The 19,498-nt window shown below is 40.2% G+C and overlaps 1 protein-coding gene across 2 annotated transcripts in view; it reads left to right on the top strand.

Moving 5' to 3' along the window:
- TBC1D22A (TBC1 domain family member 22A) overlaps nt 1-19,498 on the top strand; it is a 436,851-nt gene that overhangs the window by 39,262 nt on the left and 378,091 nt on the right. For both annotated transcript variants that reach the window (XM_018553897.1, XM_018553896.1), the window contains one exon: nt 6,092-6,262. In XM_018553897.1, coding sequence (XP_018409399.1) covers nt 6,092-6,262 — 171 coding nt within the window. The remainder of the gene's footprint in view (nt 1-6,091; nt 6,263-19,498) is intronic.

Raw genomic sequence — 19,498 nt, 5'->3', positions numbered from 1 at the left:
TGATACACTCAATGATACCAAACAGCAGAGTGACTGACTACTATTCCCCATCTTTAATTATGCTGAGTGACTGATTACAAGGCTCAAGATACTAATTACAGAAAACAGTTTGTTAGAAATAGTCCACAGGAATTAATGGGATTGCCAAGTGCATGCATGAATAGAAAGATTTATATACAGTGGCCAGGCATTTTAGCGAGCGATATCTCCCTTGATCAGGTACAGGAGATTATTACACTTGGAGTGGGGATATTGAGGGCGATGGGAGGGTATTTACTCATATGCAACACCTCTCCCCCATCTCTAGTTAAACATTATGGCTTGTATATGGTGAGCAAGAAGGTAAGATAATATTTGGATTGGACAGTGATAGAGCTTAAAGGGTTTCTAAACCCTCACTTTTTTTGCATATATCTACTGCTAGCAAGCAGTAAATATATGGAAAAGTAAAAAAAAGTTGAAACTTAGCTGTGTCTTTCCAGCATGCTCCCGCCCGAAAGTCTGAAAGGCCACAAAGCACCGTGGGGCGGGCGCATGCGCAGTTTGGATTTTCGTCTGGGAGATGCGGAGAGACAGCGCTGGATCGGAGACCCACCGCAGGAGGCAGCGCTGGATCGGGGACCCACCGCAGCGCTGGAGAGAAGGCTGAAAACGACAGGAAAGAAGATGATGACTAAGAGACATCATTTGAGGTAAGGGCTTTAATTAACTTTGGGGGGAGGGAAAAAAATGTTTGCCTTTTTAATGTCACTTTAATCATTTTGGTGAGGTCATCTTACTTTGCTCTCTTCTATCAACATGTTCATTGTCAGCAATATGTACTGCAGCAGATCCTGATTAGCTGTAATTGCTGGCCTTCCCTCTCCCAGTTTAAGTGCTACTATACAGCAGAATAAGGGATACTTGTATCAAGATACATTACCCTTATTGCATTATGAAAATGAAATTGTTTCTTAATAAATCCTTACTTTGACTAATTACTTCTGTCTTCTTCTGTCCGGAGTTCAGTTTTAATAATAATTTTATTAATATAAATGAAAAGTTTTAGTGTATGATATGCATAATTACTTGCCGTGTACTTCATTAAATGCAAATTGTTTTTTGACTAGTTGTGCTTCACAAACATTGTGCTCTAGATTCACTCTCTCAATGCATATTTATTAGTCAGGTCAGACCAAATAATAATTACATGTCTAGGTAGATTATCATGCATCAGATTATATTTTAGCAATCTTTTCTAATGTCATTATCTGAAACATATGTATAGGAAATAATTGAAGCGAATGCAGATCTCTATTATTATTTATTTTTTTTAAACCGAAAAACTGTAGAAAATATAAGTCTCACCAGCAATTGCTTACAGATAATCCTTACAATAATTTAAAATGCGTGGCTACTGAATGTGCACTATAGTTTCCCTTTAGCACATCTTATAAGATTTTGAGATTTTCACACATTTCCCTGTCCATGTTACTTTATTGTGAATGTCTACAAATTAGCAGAGGGCAGATTAACACCTCTTCAAAGGTTCTCAAGTTGAGTCATAAACATTTTATATCTGCACACTGAAGACCTTACAGTATTCCTGTCAAAACATGTTTTTCTGTTCAGTGCCATTGCACATTTAGTCACATGAACATTAACATTTAGTTTGTGACTATATATAAAGAATGCCCCACTCCATTTGAACAAAAGCCCTGAAATACGATAGTTGGCATTCTTTTATACATCCCATTATCCAACTGCATTGCCTAACTGGTACACGTGAAAATAAAGTGTATGTGAGCGCACAAATGCAAGCTCACATGCTCAAGCAGTACTTATTAAGTAGATAGCGTATTAGCATTTCCATTTGTCAAAAATCAATAATTTCTACCTTTTTTTTTTTTTTTTAATTTTTTCCTTTTTTTTTTTTTTTTTTTTTTTTTTTTTCTGTGCTTTTATTCCTAGGTCACATGACCACACAGCTTTATTTCAGTGGCCAGGTCAGATTCTGACTCGGACAGGCAGGAGAGGCTGCATGTTGACATTGAGAGCCACTGTCAATCACCAAGGCACGACTAGGTGGGAGCGTGCTGGTAAAATGACTACGGGAGATAGAAGCAGGCTGTGCTTCCACATGGCGTCTTGTACCTCCTTGCAGCAAGCCAAGTGATGCAAACAGACCTTCAAGCACACATGCTTGCAATGGTCCACAAGGAAGAATGGGGACTGGCAGGATCACTTGGTAGTTCTAAGGAAACAAGACAATTTAAAAGATACCAGATTATTATAATAAATATCCACAAGGGAAAACACACACATGTCAAATCAAATATTTTGGGATAACATGCACTTTAATGTGTACCTACATGCAGTAAAGGTAAACTTTACCCTTATCTTTAAAATTACAACCAAGACACCTTTTAGAAATGTTTGGTAATGACAATCTACAAACACATACTAGATAATTACAGACTTTGTAGTCTTTGCATACCTTATTTTCTTTTCCTCCCCATTCTTCTCACAGTGGCCTTTTTAACTAAGGACAGGTTACTAGATCTCCATTTTCTTCTGGAACTTTGGCACATGTGACTAGGACATGTGACCATGCACATCATCTCAGGGGAGGAAAATGCCTTTCCCTGAGATCTCGTGAGATTACCCAGCAATGCTCTGCTGATGTAACCAGAATGCAATTCTTGGGCACGATTACATCATCTGTGCCAAGTGGACCAGGAATTCAGGGGGAAAAATACAAATTGTAAGTAAAATAAAAATATGTTTAGCTAATGAATGTAAGATTTCATATCGGCAGGCAGAGCTGTATGCTGATGTGATTTTTAGTCAAAGGGGGTACAGGTCCACTTTTTTTTATTCTTTGCCTAGCACTTAAATGAAATGTTTGATAATACTCCCACTTAGCTGTGTGGCTTGCATTGTAGACATTTTAAATCACAGAAGTAAAAAGAGTTTGTACTTGTTGATTTGTTTAGCTGAGAAAATCTGTCACTCTATCTCTTTACTCATCTGTCTCCCTACCTATCTCTCTCTCCATCTATCTGCATTATCTATCATCATATTCTCAGTGAATTGACAAATAAGATACTCTGTCTAGGCAAAAAGCACTTGGTTGCTGCTGAATTTCTGTTTTGCAGTTATGCTCAATTGATTTTGCTCAACCTGATGAGATTTGTCAAATTATTTAGCTTTTAGTTTGCTAGTTAATTGTTTTTTTTTTTTAATTTTTTATAATGTTATCTCTCTTTGTGTGTGTCCTTACTTATGCTCCCCTGCTTTACCCTGCACCACTTGGCAGTAGTTACCCCTATACTGTAGTTCCTAAAGTTTTTATCTACATTTTGCAAAAAGATAATGGAATATATTGCAGCTTATAAGTCTTTAGATGTGGTGGCTGCATTCGATAAAGGGGAAAAAAGTTTTTATTTTTTTTATTTAACCTGTTCATCTTGTGATTCACACCTTCCGATCCCTGAGTGGAAGCCATGGTTTTCACCTAGGTTAGACTTTAGGGCTAGTTCACACCAACCACAGTGCGTTCCCGGCCCGATTGGTGCCAGAGCACACTGGATCGCATTCCAGGCCGGCTCACTTTGTTTTGGGGCAGGAAGGGCAGCCACGCCCCTCCGGCTGCAATACGATTGCCCGCATCGCAATGCGTGGCACATCAGTGCCTGTGTTCCAGTGCATGCACAATTTTTTCTGACTGCATGCACTATGCACCATTAGTGACTGAATGCTGCATGCGCTGTTTTTTCTGACTGCACAGGACCGGAAAGCAGGCACTGATGTGCCACACATTCCGGTGTGGACGATCGTATTGCGCCCAGAGGGAGTGGCTGCGGTACCATTGACTTCAATGCACCGCCACGCCCCCTCCCGCCTCAAAACAGTGAGCCCGCCGGCATGCAATCCACTGCGTTCTGGCACCAATTAGGCCGGAACGCACTGTGGCTTGTGTGAAGTAGCCCTGAAACATATCTCTGTTCATCTCCATCACAGGGGGGTGACGAGACAAGTTGTTTACAGAAATAAAATCTATCTCCTATGAAGTGACAAGGACACTGCATTACTGGCAAGATCAACAAGTATTTTCTGTATTTGCTCAAAATGGTCTGAAACAGAAAACAAATACAGTCACCACATCTAATGATTTATACACTGCAATATTTTAACATTTTTTTTCTCCTTGGGTTTAGTTGACCTTTAACTGAATATGGTAGAGTTTAAAGTGGATTTCCACCTTTTTGAAGCCAAATCGGCGTAACACCTACTTTATATTTGTGACATGCTCTCTTTTTAGATTGCATACTTTCAAAGAAATTGCTGTGTACATTTTTAAGTGGGGTTTTTTTTTTTTAAACTTAAAAATCCTCCTTTGCCTCCCCCATGTAATGTTAAGGAGGGGGCTGTTGGAAGTTGTTTACTCTAATAAACCCCGTCTGTAAACTACTTAACCCTGTCTGTAAATCCGTTGTAAACTAGATGTGAACTCTGTCCTAACAAAGGGTTCAAGTCTTTAACCCTTTCTTAGGACAGACAGAGTTCAAATCTAGTTTACAATGGATATTGAAAAATACCAGCACAGTACAGACAGGGTTAATTAGAGTAAACATAACTTCCAACAGCCCCCTCATTAACATTACATGGGGGAGGGGACTGAGCTTCTTCACATTAACATACAATGCTTTTAAAGGAGAACTATGAGGTGAGTGGTTTTCATTCACCTCATAGTTCTAGCCGACCTGTGACAATGAGACTGTCACAGGTCGGCTCAGTAGATCGGGAGGTGAGCGAACACATACCGGGTTCGCTCACCTCTCGATCCTGTCACGGCTCTCTGCAGTGACAGGGGAGGGGCTGGATTCCCTGCTCCCCGCTCGGATAGCGCTGACTGGAGGAACAGACGGGGGAGGGGGTGTGTACAGCTGGCTCTGCCTTTTTTAGATAGGTAGAGCCAGCTGTCAGTCACGCAGCTGGGCGGATCCTGGCACAATTGTCGGGATCCGCTTCAGCTGCGGCGTCTCAGTATAGCTACAGCTCACGGTATACTGAGCCTAGGGGGACGGGAGGACGCTAGTTTGTGTCCTCCCGTAACCCTGAGGAGAACTATGGGGGAAAGACTTAACCCCATAGTTCTCAAGTCTTTAACTTAAAGACTTAAAAGCATTGTATGTTAATGTGAAGAAGCTCAGTCTAAAAGTGGAAGTAGAGGATCAAACTTAAAGAAAAAGAACTCCCAGGTAGAAATATTTTAACCCTGCAAGCGATAAATGCTCATTTATGTCGACTCGCCTGAACTTCGCAGCCGTCTAACTGCTAGACCGGTACCTGTAGCCTGCCTCCTCCTTCACTCCAGCAGTGGAATGTCCCTTGACACCCTCACATCGTATACACCGTAGACCACTGGAGCAGAGGCAGTGAGCCTGCAGGGACCAGTCTAGCAGCCAGCTGGCTGTGAGGTTTAGGTGAGTATGTCTCTTATTCTTGTCTCTAGACAAAAATGAGCACTTAACCCTTGCAGTGTGGAGGTAGCCCCACTGCAAGGGTTAAGTATATATCTGCCTGGAGTTCTTCTTGAAGGACAAACTGTTGGGAGTAGACTGAATTCTGCACAAAGGCCAGTACCAAATAAACATCTAAAAGGTAAGAAATATATTTTTTAAATGTATTTTTAGGTATGATGTGTAAATGGAAACGCATAACAAACATATAGAGGGATTTTCTCTAATTTGACTGCAAAAGTGGAAATACACACCAGAAAGGTGTTTTGGTGATCTGGCATTAATTTTCATAATGCTCTTCAAATGTTTCAGCATTTGAAGAGCTTCATATTAAAGTTGAAAATCTAAGATTTCATCCTTCGGGCAGCTCAAATGGTGTTGCTGCCTAATGTAAAGAATGAGCTAGAAGCTATTTTATCCCTAGTGTTGCTTACAAAATGAAAGAACACATTCAACCAATTTGTATAGAAATCTCTCCACTTCCAGAATTTATGGATCAAGCAAAGTGTCCCAAATATGACCATACTGTTCATCCTATATATCAATGCAATAATAATGAAATGTGGATTATTTACTTTGTGCTGCAGGTGAGAAGCATGCTTTACAGCGACAACAATCTGTGCCTCAGCAGACATCTGCTGCAGTGGTGAACAAGCTGGCAGACCAAGTCCTCGTGAACACTGCTGGATTGTCTGAAAGAGAAGCATTTCGGCTAGAGAAATTCAGACAGCTTCTTGCTGGTCCAAGCACCGACCTTGGTAAGTGGATTCTGCTTTGGTAAACTAAGGTTTTCAGACGTATTGTGCAAATGAGAATAGTTAACTTTTTTTTTTCTGGTCAAGGTTTTATTTTTAGGGTTGGACTTATTAATGTGTGCTTTAGAAAAACTGCTTTTTTTATGCCATCTATGTCCCATAAAGGAAATTTCCTTTCACTCCTGGTCCTAAAGATGAAACAGGAACCGGAAAGAGATCTCTTCAAAATGATGTCACCTGAGCAGGGATTCCCATGGGAACATTTCCCTTCTCTTCCTGTTCCGGTGTCAACTGAAAACTTTCCATCACTTTTAGTGCTGGGGACTATGGCTATGAGTAGAAATAGAAACTCCTTAGTGTGAACCCAGACAGCAAAAAAACTTGAGAGGTTCCATCTCATATATATATATATATATATAATCTCATCAGAAGCTGTGCATTAAAAAAAAATGTTTTAATGCACAGCTTCTGATGCTGCTTATGTTTACCACTCTGTTCCCTTACCTTAATAAATAAAAGAAGCCCTAGGTAAGCTTTAAGTAGTTGTGGTCAAAGCTTGCACAGGACAAATACATTATTTTCCACCCTATGCTAATATGTACTTACTGATGGGTTGCTCAGGCACCCTTTGCTGTATAATGGAAAACAGGGCGGTTAGTCACATGCTCCCCATACCCAGAACCTGGATGTTTGACTTAGGTGGGGTGGATGGAAAATAATTACAAGCAGGAAGGGCGAGGAAGTATTGTAGTAAGCCTGTTGCTTTGCGTTGCATGGACAAAGCATATGTTCACTTTAAAGTAGTCTTCTAGACAAACAGGTAATTACACAGCTAACATAGTTACATATAAAGTACTTGATCTGCTAAAGGGATTGGGAATTCTGTTTGGCCATTTTTGTGATTTCATATACTTCAACCAAGCTGCATAGGCTTGAGTAGGCTGAAGGTGCAGACCTTGGAAAAGCTAAAAGAGAAATTAGGGTTCTCATGTGCATTATAGTGGATTGTGTTAGGCCTTGTTCACACCAAGTGCGGAGCAGGTGCAGAGAAGTTGCAGACCGGATCAAAACTGCGTCCAATGTATTCCAATGGTATTTTTTTGCTCCAGTTCACATCGCAGCGTGCAGTTCCAGAGCAGGTGAAAAAACTGCAGCAGGCCCTATTTTACCTGCTCTGGATCTGCAAACACATGCAAATGCCTGGAATGCACCGAAAGCCCATGTTAAACTAAAAAAACCAAAAACGGCCCGGAACGCATCAAAAACGCGGCACAACCCACTGCACTGCGTGTGCAGAAACCTGAGCAGACCTGCTCTGCATTTGGTGTGAACAAGGCCTTAGAGTTGTAAGAACTACAAGCCTAGTTTAGCAGAAATATAAATCCTTCGGGAGGAAAGACAGTTGAAATGTATGTGATTGCATCTGTGTTGTTTAGCGGTTTGCCTAGGTTCTGCTTAAAGCAAATCTTTTAGGGCAAAGCATGGGTTTGCTCTAACACCCCGTCCCACTCCCCAGCAACGTATACTTAACCTTTCCTCGATCTCCTGCCCTGCTGGTCTGTTGAAGGGTATTTTAACCCTTGCAGATTGCTGCATATATTGCTGCATATATCTAATGCTAGGTAGATATATGCAAAAACATAAAAAAAGTTACCAAACAGGTTTAAACTGACCTGTATCTCCGCCTTGCGCTCCGTTCCGAAGAACTGAAGATTCTCGGGCGGCCACAAAGGATCATGGGGCGGGCGCATGTGCAGTACAGATCTTTGGCCGGTAGACGAGGAGAGACACAAGGTAAGTCAATGCAGGCAGCCCAGCAACCGTAGGACACAGAAGACTCAGCAGTTAGCGCTGGATCAGAGACCATCACCTGCACTGGAGGGACTTGTGGAAGCTGCAGGAAAGAAGAAGATGATTGGATCAAGAGGCATCATTTAAGGTAAGTGCATACACAAGCATTGGGGTGGGAAGAATTTCTTTTTTTTACTTTAATGTAACTTTAGGTGACAGCAGTATGGAAGGGCATTTGACTCCATCCATGTGATGACACTGATCCAATCAGCAATGTTACACAGGGAGGCCATAGCCCTTTGTACTCTGGTGACATGTGGCTTACCAAGGGCTTTTACTCTTGGCAGCTGAGTGGAGCAGTATGGGAGTGAAAGGAAGGTAAGTATAGTCTACTGTGGAGGGGGGAAATAAAGTAAACCTGTTACTTTACCCTGCATGGGCGAAGCACAGGTTCACTTTAATTTAAGTTTTTGAAAGGAGCATTAAAAGCATCAAGGTCTTTTGCATTTTTGTGGCCTTGTAGAAATGTATTCAGAGTTTTTAAACTAACAAAAGATGTGTTTTTAAAGTTGGCTGTGTATTAGCTTTTTGAGCAGACTTTCTCTGTGCTTTCTTTTAAATATCTTCTTTTTGTATGAAAGCTCTTGACATTAACATTCCTACTGATTGAAGGAACAGTCTTTTTGTATTTTGGATACCTAGAATGGAAATATAGCACATACAAATGATTAGAAATACAGGCCTATTTAAATGCAACAAGCCATCAGGAACCCATTATGAGCTGACTTTTTACAGAGAATCCACATTTGAATGTAAAAGAACATCTTGCTTTCACTGTATTGAGATATATGTAAAATACATTTACGTTATGCTTTCAAATTATTTGTCAAAGCTTATAGTTGGCTAGCTTTCCTATTTTTTTCTTTTTTATTATTATTTCAGTAGGTTATATATTATTGTAATACTTGCACATGCACCTCTGTCTGCTAAACACTGAGCAAGATTACAGGAATGGAAGGTCTGATTATTTTTTATGTAGCACAGTCATCTACTAAACCATTGCAGAATCCATTTGGATAAGAGTTGCAAGTAACATGAAAGAAAAAAATTCCATCCTGAAGGTTTTTATTGTAGAGATTATACTTGCTTTGTGTTTCTTGATAAATACGCCCTATTGGGCATACAAAGGAACACATAGGCATAGAAATGTTTTTGTATTGTGTCAATTAAAAAGGATAGTGGACATATCTCCCAACTTTGCTTGTATAAAATAGATATTTATAACTTCTACAGGTATACAACTGAGAATCCTATCAGTACTAAAATGTATTCGGTAAACCTCTAAAGCCATATTCTCTTGACGTTCTCTGCTTTTTGTTTGCATCTATATGTACAAAGTGCATTTATTGATTTTTTCCCATTTAATATGAATGGGGCTGTCTGCAAAAATACATTTGCATGCTAGTCTATGATGCCTAGTGTTTTGGTAGAACAGGAAGAGTTATGTGGCATGGCTGAGGAAATGGGTGCTATAATAGAATGGTGAAATGCTTGTGCTTTTAAATGGAGGAGATAGGCTCTTTTATGGCTTTGAATTCTGAGCTTCGTTATCTGTGGTAACGGCAAAACACAACACTAATAAAAATACATTAAAAAGTTGCACTAAATATGTGTTTTCACCCCATTTTATGTTGTCTCAGTCCTTTTCCACTTGGCCTTCCATGTTTAAACCTGATGACCTCTAAGTCCCTACCCTTGCAAAAATAATCAGTCAATTAATTGCTAAATGTGATGACTAAACTTCTACTATATGCACATTTTATATTGAGTTACAATAAAACTGTTAAATATTTGATTTTTAAATCCCATAAATAATGCACACAAAATGTCTCTCAATATAAAATCTAATGCTTTTGAAACACTATTAAAACATTGGTGCAGGATCGAAAAAAAAAAGGTACTTGGAATGAGTGGTGCAATGTCTTCAGCATTACAGAACAAGCCTAGTTGCATGTGACTAACTACTGCTTGCTATATCATTACCTGGATCAATGAAAACCTTTACAACATGGTGCAAAATGTATAAATCACTTTCAAGACTATGCATCATTTGTTTACAAGTTAAAAAGCAAAAACTTAAGATGTACTGTCAGATTTGGAGTACTTGCAAAGGTTACCATGAGAGAAAGGATACTTGTTTTGCCAGGATCAAGGGTCTCCTGCTGTTTGCTCATACTACATGCTTTGCCCCAGCATTACATACAACGTGGCCACACTAACATCCCATCTTCTGTGCACCACTTAACCCTAGTGTCCATCACTTCACCCCATGTCAGTTTCACACTATTCTGCTGTGTCTGTACATAGTGCAATCTTTCTACCCATTATGTCCACTCCATTTTTGCTAACTTTGTCCTGAAAACGTATGTCCACTTTGTGTAGCATGGAGCTGTTATCGCTGGAACATGCCAAACTCAGATAAGTTTCCATATTGTGGAAGTATGCTGTGCATACTTGCCTATTATTGCACGTGGTCCCACCACACCCCCATCCCTCAGTTCCACTTTAGGCTTCGTTCACACATAGCAGTAGCGTTTTCTGCCTGTGTTTTTGCACAGAAAACCACGTGGAACAAAACTTGTTCCACGTGGTTTTCTTCTTCAGAAACGATTTACTATCAAGCAGTTTCTGAATGGGGAGGAGCCTCTGTACAGAGTGCTTCTCCCCATTTGGGAAACTCATGAATGAATAAGAAGTGATGTAAATCACATCCTGTTCATTCATAACTGGGGACACAAGTACTAACACTGGAGTGATCAGCTGATCGCTCCAGTGTTTGTCCTGCACAGAGGTCTGGTACATATGACTCGTATGTACCGATCCTCTGCTGCTCTGCCACGCACAAAGGGGGGCTCAGCTTCTCCTCTGAATCTCTGCTGCTTTCCTGGGCAGAGGCAGAGGGGGATCCGAGCAGAAGTGAGGAAGGCACTGCACCCGGGGGGGAGGGGGGAGTCTGAGGACGGAGCCGTTGTCACAGCAGCATGTGCGGTGAGGAGAGAGAGAGAGAGCGCCGGCTGTCAGATCCAGGCCGAGCGGCCCTCTCTCTCTCCTCACTGCTCGGCGTGCTGCTGATGATAGCGGCTCCGCCCCCCGCCGCTGCCTGCAGCGCCTCGATCACTTCTCGGATCCCCGCTGCATACAGATGGGGAAGAGCTGCGGGGATCCAGAGAAGCCCCACGTCAGGAGGACAAGACATTGCGATCTACCAGGGATCGCTTTGCGATCAATGGTAGATCGCAATCGACCTAATGGGCACCCCTGATTTATTATATTGCTGGTTCGGCAATATATTAAATAGAATCTGGGCACCTGCCAGGTTTAAAGATGGCCGCTGCGATTCGCAGCGGCTATCTTTAAAAACGTAACATGACTTTACAGTGTCTTGCACCTGGAGTGTGCGGGTCACTGTAACCGGGACATAGGCTTGTGTGCCACCAGGGGCGAACCTATGGCACGCGTGCCCGCTGTGGCACGCGTGCCATAGGTTCGCCACTGCTGCCCTAGAGTGTGAAGCATATGCGGAAGACATACATTATGTTCTGTGGGAAAAGCAACTCCTGTGGCACCTAATTCAACAGTGTCTGAGCAGCCCAACATTACACAGGCAACCGAACAATGAGTGTAGCAAATTAAAAACTTGGTATGAAATTTGTGAGTCCACAGCTTTGACATCTCTGCTTTCAAGCAAACTGGCCCACAAAGAGAAAGTCTGAGCCAACAGATCAGTGAGCTTTGGAGCTCACTTGAACTCCCTAGTGGAGGGAGCAGTGCATACCTCAGAGTTGAAGCATAGATGCCTTTTTGAGCAGTATTTCTCAACCTGTGTAACCTCAGGACCCACATTTCTCCTTGGTCATTAAGTCGTGACCCAAGTCACACTGACATGGAATGCAAGGCATTCCAGTACCATAAGCAAAGCACATATGGATTGAGCTCCTCACGGCCATACCCCCCATCCCACCTCAAGCTGACACTCTGCACCGGGAAGCATATTTTGGATAGCTGCTTGGCAGGAGAACTGACAGTTCTGCGTTGGTAGAGGCAGAGCAGCCTCTCGCCTTGTGCAGTGAAAGGCATGTGGTGATCCACTTTTGGTCACGACCCACCAGTTGAGAACCAAGGCCTTAATGGATTTTCCTAAAGAATATTCACAAATGCCCTTTACAGTGGCCAGAGGACAGTCTGGATCCTTGATGGTTATATAGAATTAGCCAGTTATTGAACCTTAACTTATTCCACCCAAACCAGAACAATACATTTTGGATGGTGTTGCTTTTTAAAGACTGGTATCATCATGGGTCAAGGTATCTACTTCTTTTTTAGAATGCTTAGTGTAAAGAATTTGATATGTTGAATATCCATGTTCTAACTCCCCAGTATAACCACAGTAGACGTTTGGGTGGTACAATGCAGAGTTAACCCTAGAATTGTCTATGCAAGGCCATAGAATAATGCCTGTTCACACTATTTTTTTTTTTTTTTTAACACAATGGGTGACCATTTTTAAAGACAGATTATAGCCATTAAACATATGAACAGGTTATCGTTTAGCTTCTGCAAATTTTATAGAATACCCAGTAGCTCTGAGAAGTATTAGGATGAATGTAAGAGTACTCTTTTATTTCCGTTTTAATGTGTTTTTTAAGCGCTATTGCACTACTAATATATTCTACAAAATTAGCATGTAAGTGCTTAAGCAGATGATTTACAATATTCTGTATGCAAAGATTAGGTCAGTCTTTCATTCTTCTTCTGTAATTGGCTTGCTCAAGTGTCTTTAGTGCACATTACATGATCCCAGCCATTGAAGTACCATCTACCAACACATTTTCATTTATTGGTGAAATGTTCAGGAACCCTAATCAAGTGCCTGGTTGGTGTTTGCTGGCTTCTTTTTATCACTATAGCAACAAAGGAATAAATAAATGTTAAAGTATTTTGGATGTAGCTTTTTAAACTGTCTTGTCTGTATGCACCCTGCTTCTGACGAAAATAATGTAAATCAGCAATTTTACAGTATTAACATTTTTAATATATCAAGATTATGCTAAATTAAGAAATGTTTCTATTGAAAAATACTGTACAAACTAGTCATTCAAGAAGGTACTTTTTACCTAATGCCCACTAATATAATCTTTACTGATACTTTTTTAATATGAATCTGTGAACCAGATTGTTACTAAGCAATAGGAAAGCCCTATGAAGAAAGGACTGATTTTTAATGCTGCTTTTAGATAAGTGTTGAAAAGGCTCCTGTGCAGAAAAGGTTTTGACTTTTTTGTTCTCTACTTCCCAAGATATGTACATGTTGGCAAATTGTTTCCTTGCAAGTGGCAGTCTCCCTTTTGGAATTTTCTGGTATACCATAGAAAAATAGTTTACGAGCACTAGCCCTTACGTTTTAAGTATTGAACACTGTCTGCAATAAGTGATCTAAATTAATTTATGACCTCAGAATATGTGTGTATTGTCTAGGATTTACACTAAAGCCAGCCATACATTGTACTAATTTTTTTCATTTAGCCTTCCGGCTGAATGAAAAAAAATAAAATAAAAAATACCACAGATCCCCCGCTGTTTCCATTGTATTCTGACATTTTATTCTTTCCATCTGGCTCCTTTGATTTTCTTTCCATCTGGCTCCTTTGATTTTCTGATCGAGGGATGCGTGTCAGAAGGGTGCTGACCGGGGCAACCACTGTGTCAATTTTGGCCAGTTCATCAAGAGCCAGACGAAATTTGCATAATGTATGGCCAGCTTAAGACACACATGTCTCGATGTCACTAACCTAGAATAGGGTTGGACAAATCTTAGTCACTAGGTCCTGGCTGTGTAAGTAGGTCTATGTTGCTCATGTTGGGGGGGGAGGGGGGTTTACTGTAAATATGACTATTACGGAGTAAGAGCTATATATTATGTTGAGGGTAGATTGTGAAAACTAGGGTATACAGCATGATTCCCTCATTAGTTATTTAGGGTGCATAATTGCTTTGAAAGTTTGTAAATGTAAGAAAAAAAAAATGTATGTCAACCCCAACAAAGAAATGCTCCCGTCTGGTCTTTTTAAAAATAGATTTGAAAGCATTTGTTTTATGTTTATATCCGTTTGATAGATGCAAAAAAATACCTGTTGATCCTGCTTGGAATCCAGCAGTGTCTTATGTCCCCTGCATTCTTATTTCTAGCAGTCTTTTCAGCCCTGGTTAACCTTACAGAGATTTTCACTGTGAACTACAAAGCACCTCTATTGAGTTGAGAAGGGGGAGGTGTTCTATAAGTATAACATACTTCGGGCCTTAGGGTGACAATGCTTCTCCTCCATAAAGTAGGTTGAGTGAATGTTGCCACTCTAGGACTGGAAGTGTCTTTGTGACAAGACTACTAAGTGAATATAAAAGGAAAGCAAGCCTGAAAAAAGCCTGGTAAGCTGCAGTATATTAAAACATCTGCAAAACAAAACACAGAGAGCGCCTCCATCGCATTAACACTTTTAATTAAAGCAAGATAAAAACAAGTGCAATGGTACTCGCAAAGGTCGAGTTAAAACAGGCATGAAAGATGACTGTCCCCTTTCCTGGACTCAAGCTGTTGGCGCTGTGTTGTATATTTGTATATTAAAACATCTGTTCAATGGGGATAGCAACATCAGCAATAATCTTTTTACGGTAAACTCCATAACAAAAACTAGAGGCCACCACCTATAATTGGTGGAGAAAAGCTTTAACCACAAGGGGCGTAGGGAATTCTTTTCACTTAGAGCAGTTAGGGTCTGGAACTCTCTGCCACAAGCAGTGGTATCAGCTGAGAGTGTTGAATCATTCAAAATGCATTTGGACAATTTCCTCGGAGACCGTAACATACAGGGGTACAGGTACCCTTAAAAAATAAGATCACACAGGGACTCGTACACACGCATACACATGTAGAATCCAAAACATACACACAATAGGTTGAACTTGTTGGACCGGTGTCTTTATTCAACCTCAAATACTATGTAACTATGCAACTATCTTGCGTACGAAACATGTTTTAAACATCTTAGTGAAAAGTAATATTGTAAGGCATTTTTCTACTGTTGGGTGTTAGCTGTTATCTTCAAGTCATTGGAGAAATTCCCATTCTAGGAGTATTTTAGTTTATCTAAACTCGAACACTTGCTATGTATACGTGTGGAACAAATAACACTGATTTAGGAATTATTTTGAATTCTGTTAAACTGAACAATTATGTAAGCTTAAGCTTTATCTTGATGTGTGGACCTTTTATAAGCTGTATGAACTAGAGTGGGTTGGAATTGGCCTGACAGACTAAAGCCTTTCCCAACACGCGTGTGTCAAATAAACCTTTTATCTGATTTGGACTGTTGCTGCTTTACTCTTAAAATTTGCCTTAATCAAGGGGCAACGGTGCCTGAAATCTCGCACTGCAACTACACAGCGATGAGGTTGTAGGCACAGGTAGTGTCCAGGCACAATCGCATACCAGGACGTGCACTGCTCTTTTTCAGGGAGAATTTTAGATAAAGGGTACTATTTTCAGGGTAATGCTTAGGCACGATTTAACATTTCTACCTGTTCTCTATAATGCAGCAAATGCTTTTTATCATTTCAGGTCCACGTTAAAATAGGTTGAACATGTGATTCAAGGAAAAGGGAAGATGTTGCTAATATTAGCAAATTAAGGTTGTGAAGGGTAGGGATGCTAATCCAACGGAAAACATTACTTTAAAAATCTAATTAGTGAGCAATATTAAGCTAACTATTACAGATGTGACTACACTAATATGACCTATTGATGGTCTCACTGTTTCCCATTCTTGAAGGTGTCAGAATTAATACTCTATTGCTAATTAAGCTTTACAAATTAGGCAACAGAGACAGGCGTGCCATGTGTGCTGTCAGAAGCCATCATTTTGCTTGTTGGACATTAAAAATGACCATACTAAGATGATAAAATTAGATCATTTAGGTAAAGCTAATTAATGAACACAAAGTGTGGGTGCAGATGTTTTCTCCCATCTTTTCTTTAAAGCCTTATGTGATTGTCTTCTGTCATGTTTTGAAAGTCACTGGAGAATTAACAGTTACAGTCAAATGCGCTTTGTGGAGGTACAAAATACAGCTTGACAGATCTCAAAGCACATCGTTTGAAATATTTATTGTAAAAAGTGTGTCAATTGGATAGGATACAGTTTCTGTTCAGTGATGTATTAAAATATATATAATCCATAGCAATCAGTATATTCTATTTTAATACTGCTATATTGGCTAGAGTAAACAAATGAAGTCCTAATTTCTATGTAAAATAAAAGTAATTTTACTCTTCTAAAATGTGAGGAGAAAATAACATTATTCCCACAACGCTTGTATCTCTCACATTTGTTGGGTAGCGTTCTGTAAAATTAAATAGCTGTATTTAATCGCTACTTGTCCAGCTTTAATGAACTATGGTGTTGGAACTGGGTAATGCAATTGGACACAGTGAACCACAGAATTGTCGATTTTTATACTGTTACTAAATGCAGTGATTTTAAAGCCCTTTAGGCTATAGTGAATCAGGTTGAGAAGATTAGTTAAGGTGCTTTGATAAGCCTTGGCATTGTTTATAGGCTTTTCAGTGGGTTTAGTTTGTAGCCAAGATTCACATACTTTGCTACTTCTATGAAGAGTCCTAGCTTTAGTATTTGTTTACTGGAGGATTAGGCGGTGTGAGATATGCAATGGTTTTATTTGACAGTTTCAGAATTATGAAGCTCTTGAGTGCAGAGTGATTTTATTTAGCACCAGAGAAATTACAGTAAGGTTAATTCTTATGGTCTGGGCAGAACACATGCTTTATGTCAGAGGCTGCTGTGGGTTAAGGTGCGCATACACTTTACAACTCGCGCAAGACTTTTTTGTCTTGCGCGGGTTGTAAAGTAATTAAAAAAACTTACAATCTGCCCATCTTGGACAGGCAGATCGTACTTGCGATCATTGCAAGCCCCTGAGGGGCGGGCTTCCGATGACCGCAATGCTAAACGGGCAGTGTGCGATTGCGCACACCGGCCCGTGCGGCAGTTATCTCACGATCATGATTCAAACTAGCCGAAAATCGTATGATTCTCGGCTGGTTTTCGAACATGCTCGAAATACAAAAGTCGTGCGACCGTACAGTAGAAACGGTTGCACGCCTTCCATACACTGCACGATTATCGTACGGTCGTGGGATTTTCCGCGATTATCGTACGATAATCGTGCAGTGTATAGGCAGTGAAAAGATGGTGTTTGTTTTTTATTGACTAACTTGATTAGGAGGACTGGGCACGATGGTTTGTAACCCCTTGCTGTCTAAAGGGAAAACCTGATGAGTGACACCTTTTGTATCATTAAGTGTCTTCAATAAGTAAAGGTGTAGCATTATTTTAAGTAAGAGCTGCGATCCTGGCTGTTTATATGCAATCATGGTATACAGTTGGAGTAGTGATCATACTGACTACCTGGTGTCAAGCAGTGTTTGGAAAATCTTATGATGAAGTTTTTCCACTTGTCTCACCATAGGAGTTTTTATGGCCCCTGTAACATTACCAACATATTCTGTACTGCTTGGTTAACTCGAAAGCGTACAGCTGATTAAGCTCTAGATTTGCAAGCAATTAACCAGGTTCTCCTGTGCATGGTCACCATTAAGAATGTTTACACATTTCACAAATGACTTTCAAATGTGTCTTCTCCTGTGTTCCCTAAGCATTAGAAGATAATGGACCAGGATTCAAATTTTGAAGTTCACATGTTTGGTCTGCATATCTGTATGCCTGTACACAGTGTTCCGTTTATTGCAGAGAATGCTTATGACCTTTGGAGTCTTCCTTCACACCGGGTTTCCTAATAAAACATATAGCCCATATGCATTAAATTTCATCTGACGCTTTCTCACACTTAAAGTAGCAGCTAAGGAAGCAATAAGCATCTGTTTTTTCCTGTGTAATCTCCAGAGCAGCATGAGCTCTTGAATTTTTAATGGACTTTAATTAATGCTGCTGGTGCCTTGTACTACTCTATCATGAAGTTTTCTGAAAGGGAGAACCTTTACATTTGTATATTTAATGATGTATTTATGTGTACTTGAGCTTATACCGGATTATTTGCAAACTGCATTAAATAGTACTTGAATGCTAAGGCTGTCAGTCATACTTATGTATGCCTGCGTGTGTGTGTGTGTGTGTGTTTTCGCTCCAGTAGGACCCTTTTTTTCTGCGGATTTTGCACTATTTTTCTATTTTTAATGGAGCCTGAAGGTGAAGTCGTGCTACCGTGGCTGGACGTTGCGGCCGCCTGCATCCGCTGCTAAATGTAAGTCGCTCAGTGTGAATGGGGCCTAAGTGAAACTCCAAATGACTAAGATCTACGGAATTCCAAAGGCTTGCATCTTTAATAACTTATTCTACAAAGGTATTCTGAAATGGATTATAGTAATATTTAAAGCTATTTGATTTCTGTAATAAATATTAACATATGTTTTGTATTCAGTGAACCTATTTAAATGGAGAAAAGTAGTCACCCTGTTTGGTAACTTTTGTGTGCACCACAGAGGACGGGAGATCAGGCACAAAAGTTATTGTCTAGCATGTCAAAGGTGGAAGCTATAAGACCATCTCCAAAGAGCTTGGTGTTTCTGTAACTATTGCAATTATTATTAAGAAGTTAAGGACTTCTGCACATGGATGTCTGCACCCATCCAACATAAATATCAGCGTATTTTGCCCACCAGGGAGCAATAGGTGTTGTGTAGGGCTTCCCATATAAGTCAGTGGGTGTATGCAGCTGTAGAGGGTTATATGCTGGTACTTCAATACACCCATGCATGAATGTACAACTCGGTCAGTGTCCAAAGTTATGTCTTTGCACAAGTGTCGGTGTGCAGGAGTCCCACAACTACCTGCTTACAAATGTGTACAGCAATTGACATATATGGGAAACTGCACGCAGTATCTGTGACTCTGGCTGGGAAAATATGTTGATATTTATGTTGTATGTGTGCGGGTGTCCGTTTGCATGAGCCCTAAGGTCCATGGGAGTTTAGCCAACTTCCCTAGGTCAAGGTACATCAGTGTCTGATCACACCATGAGTTGCTTTTTAAACAAAAGTGGACTCCAAGGAAGAAGACCCAGAAGTCCACAGCTGAATGAAAAAGAAAAAAGCCAGACTGAAATTTGCTAAAATGTATATTGATAAGCCACAGTGCTTGTGAGAGAATGTGACCAATTTAAATAAATGTTGAGAAAGACAAGAATAACCATATAACAAACATATAACATAGAAGGTTTGGTGTCCACAGTATTATAAAATCATTAACCGCATTTAAAATGAAGCTGCTTTACACTTCCTGTAACAGTTCTATTGTAATC

This window comes from Nanorana parkeri, unplaced genomic scaffold (assembly GCF_000935625.1).
Source record: "Nanorana parkeri isolate BGI_ZX_2015 unplaced genomic scaffold, ASM93562v1 scaffold133, whole genome shotgun sequence".
Classification (NCBI taxonomy): Eukaryota; Metazoa; Chordata; class Amphibia; order Anura; family Dicroglossidae; genus Nanorana; species Nanorana parkeri.
Note: the sequence above shows the minus strand (reverse complement) of the source record. Positions and strands in the feature narration are given on the sequence as shown.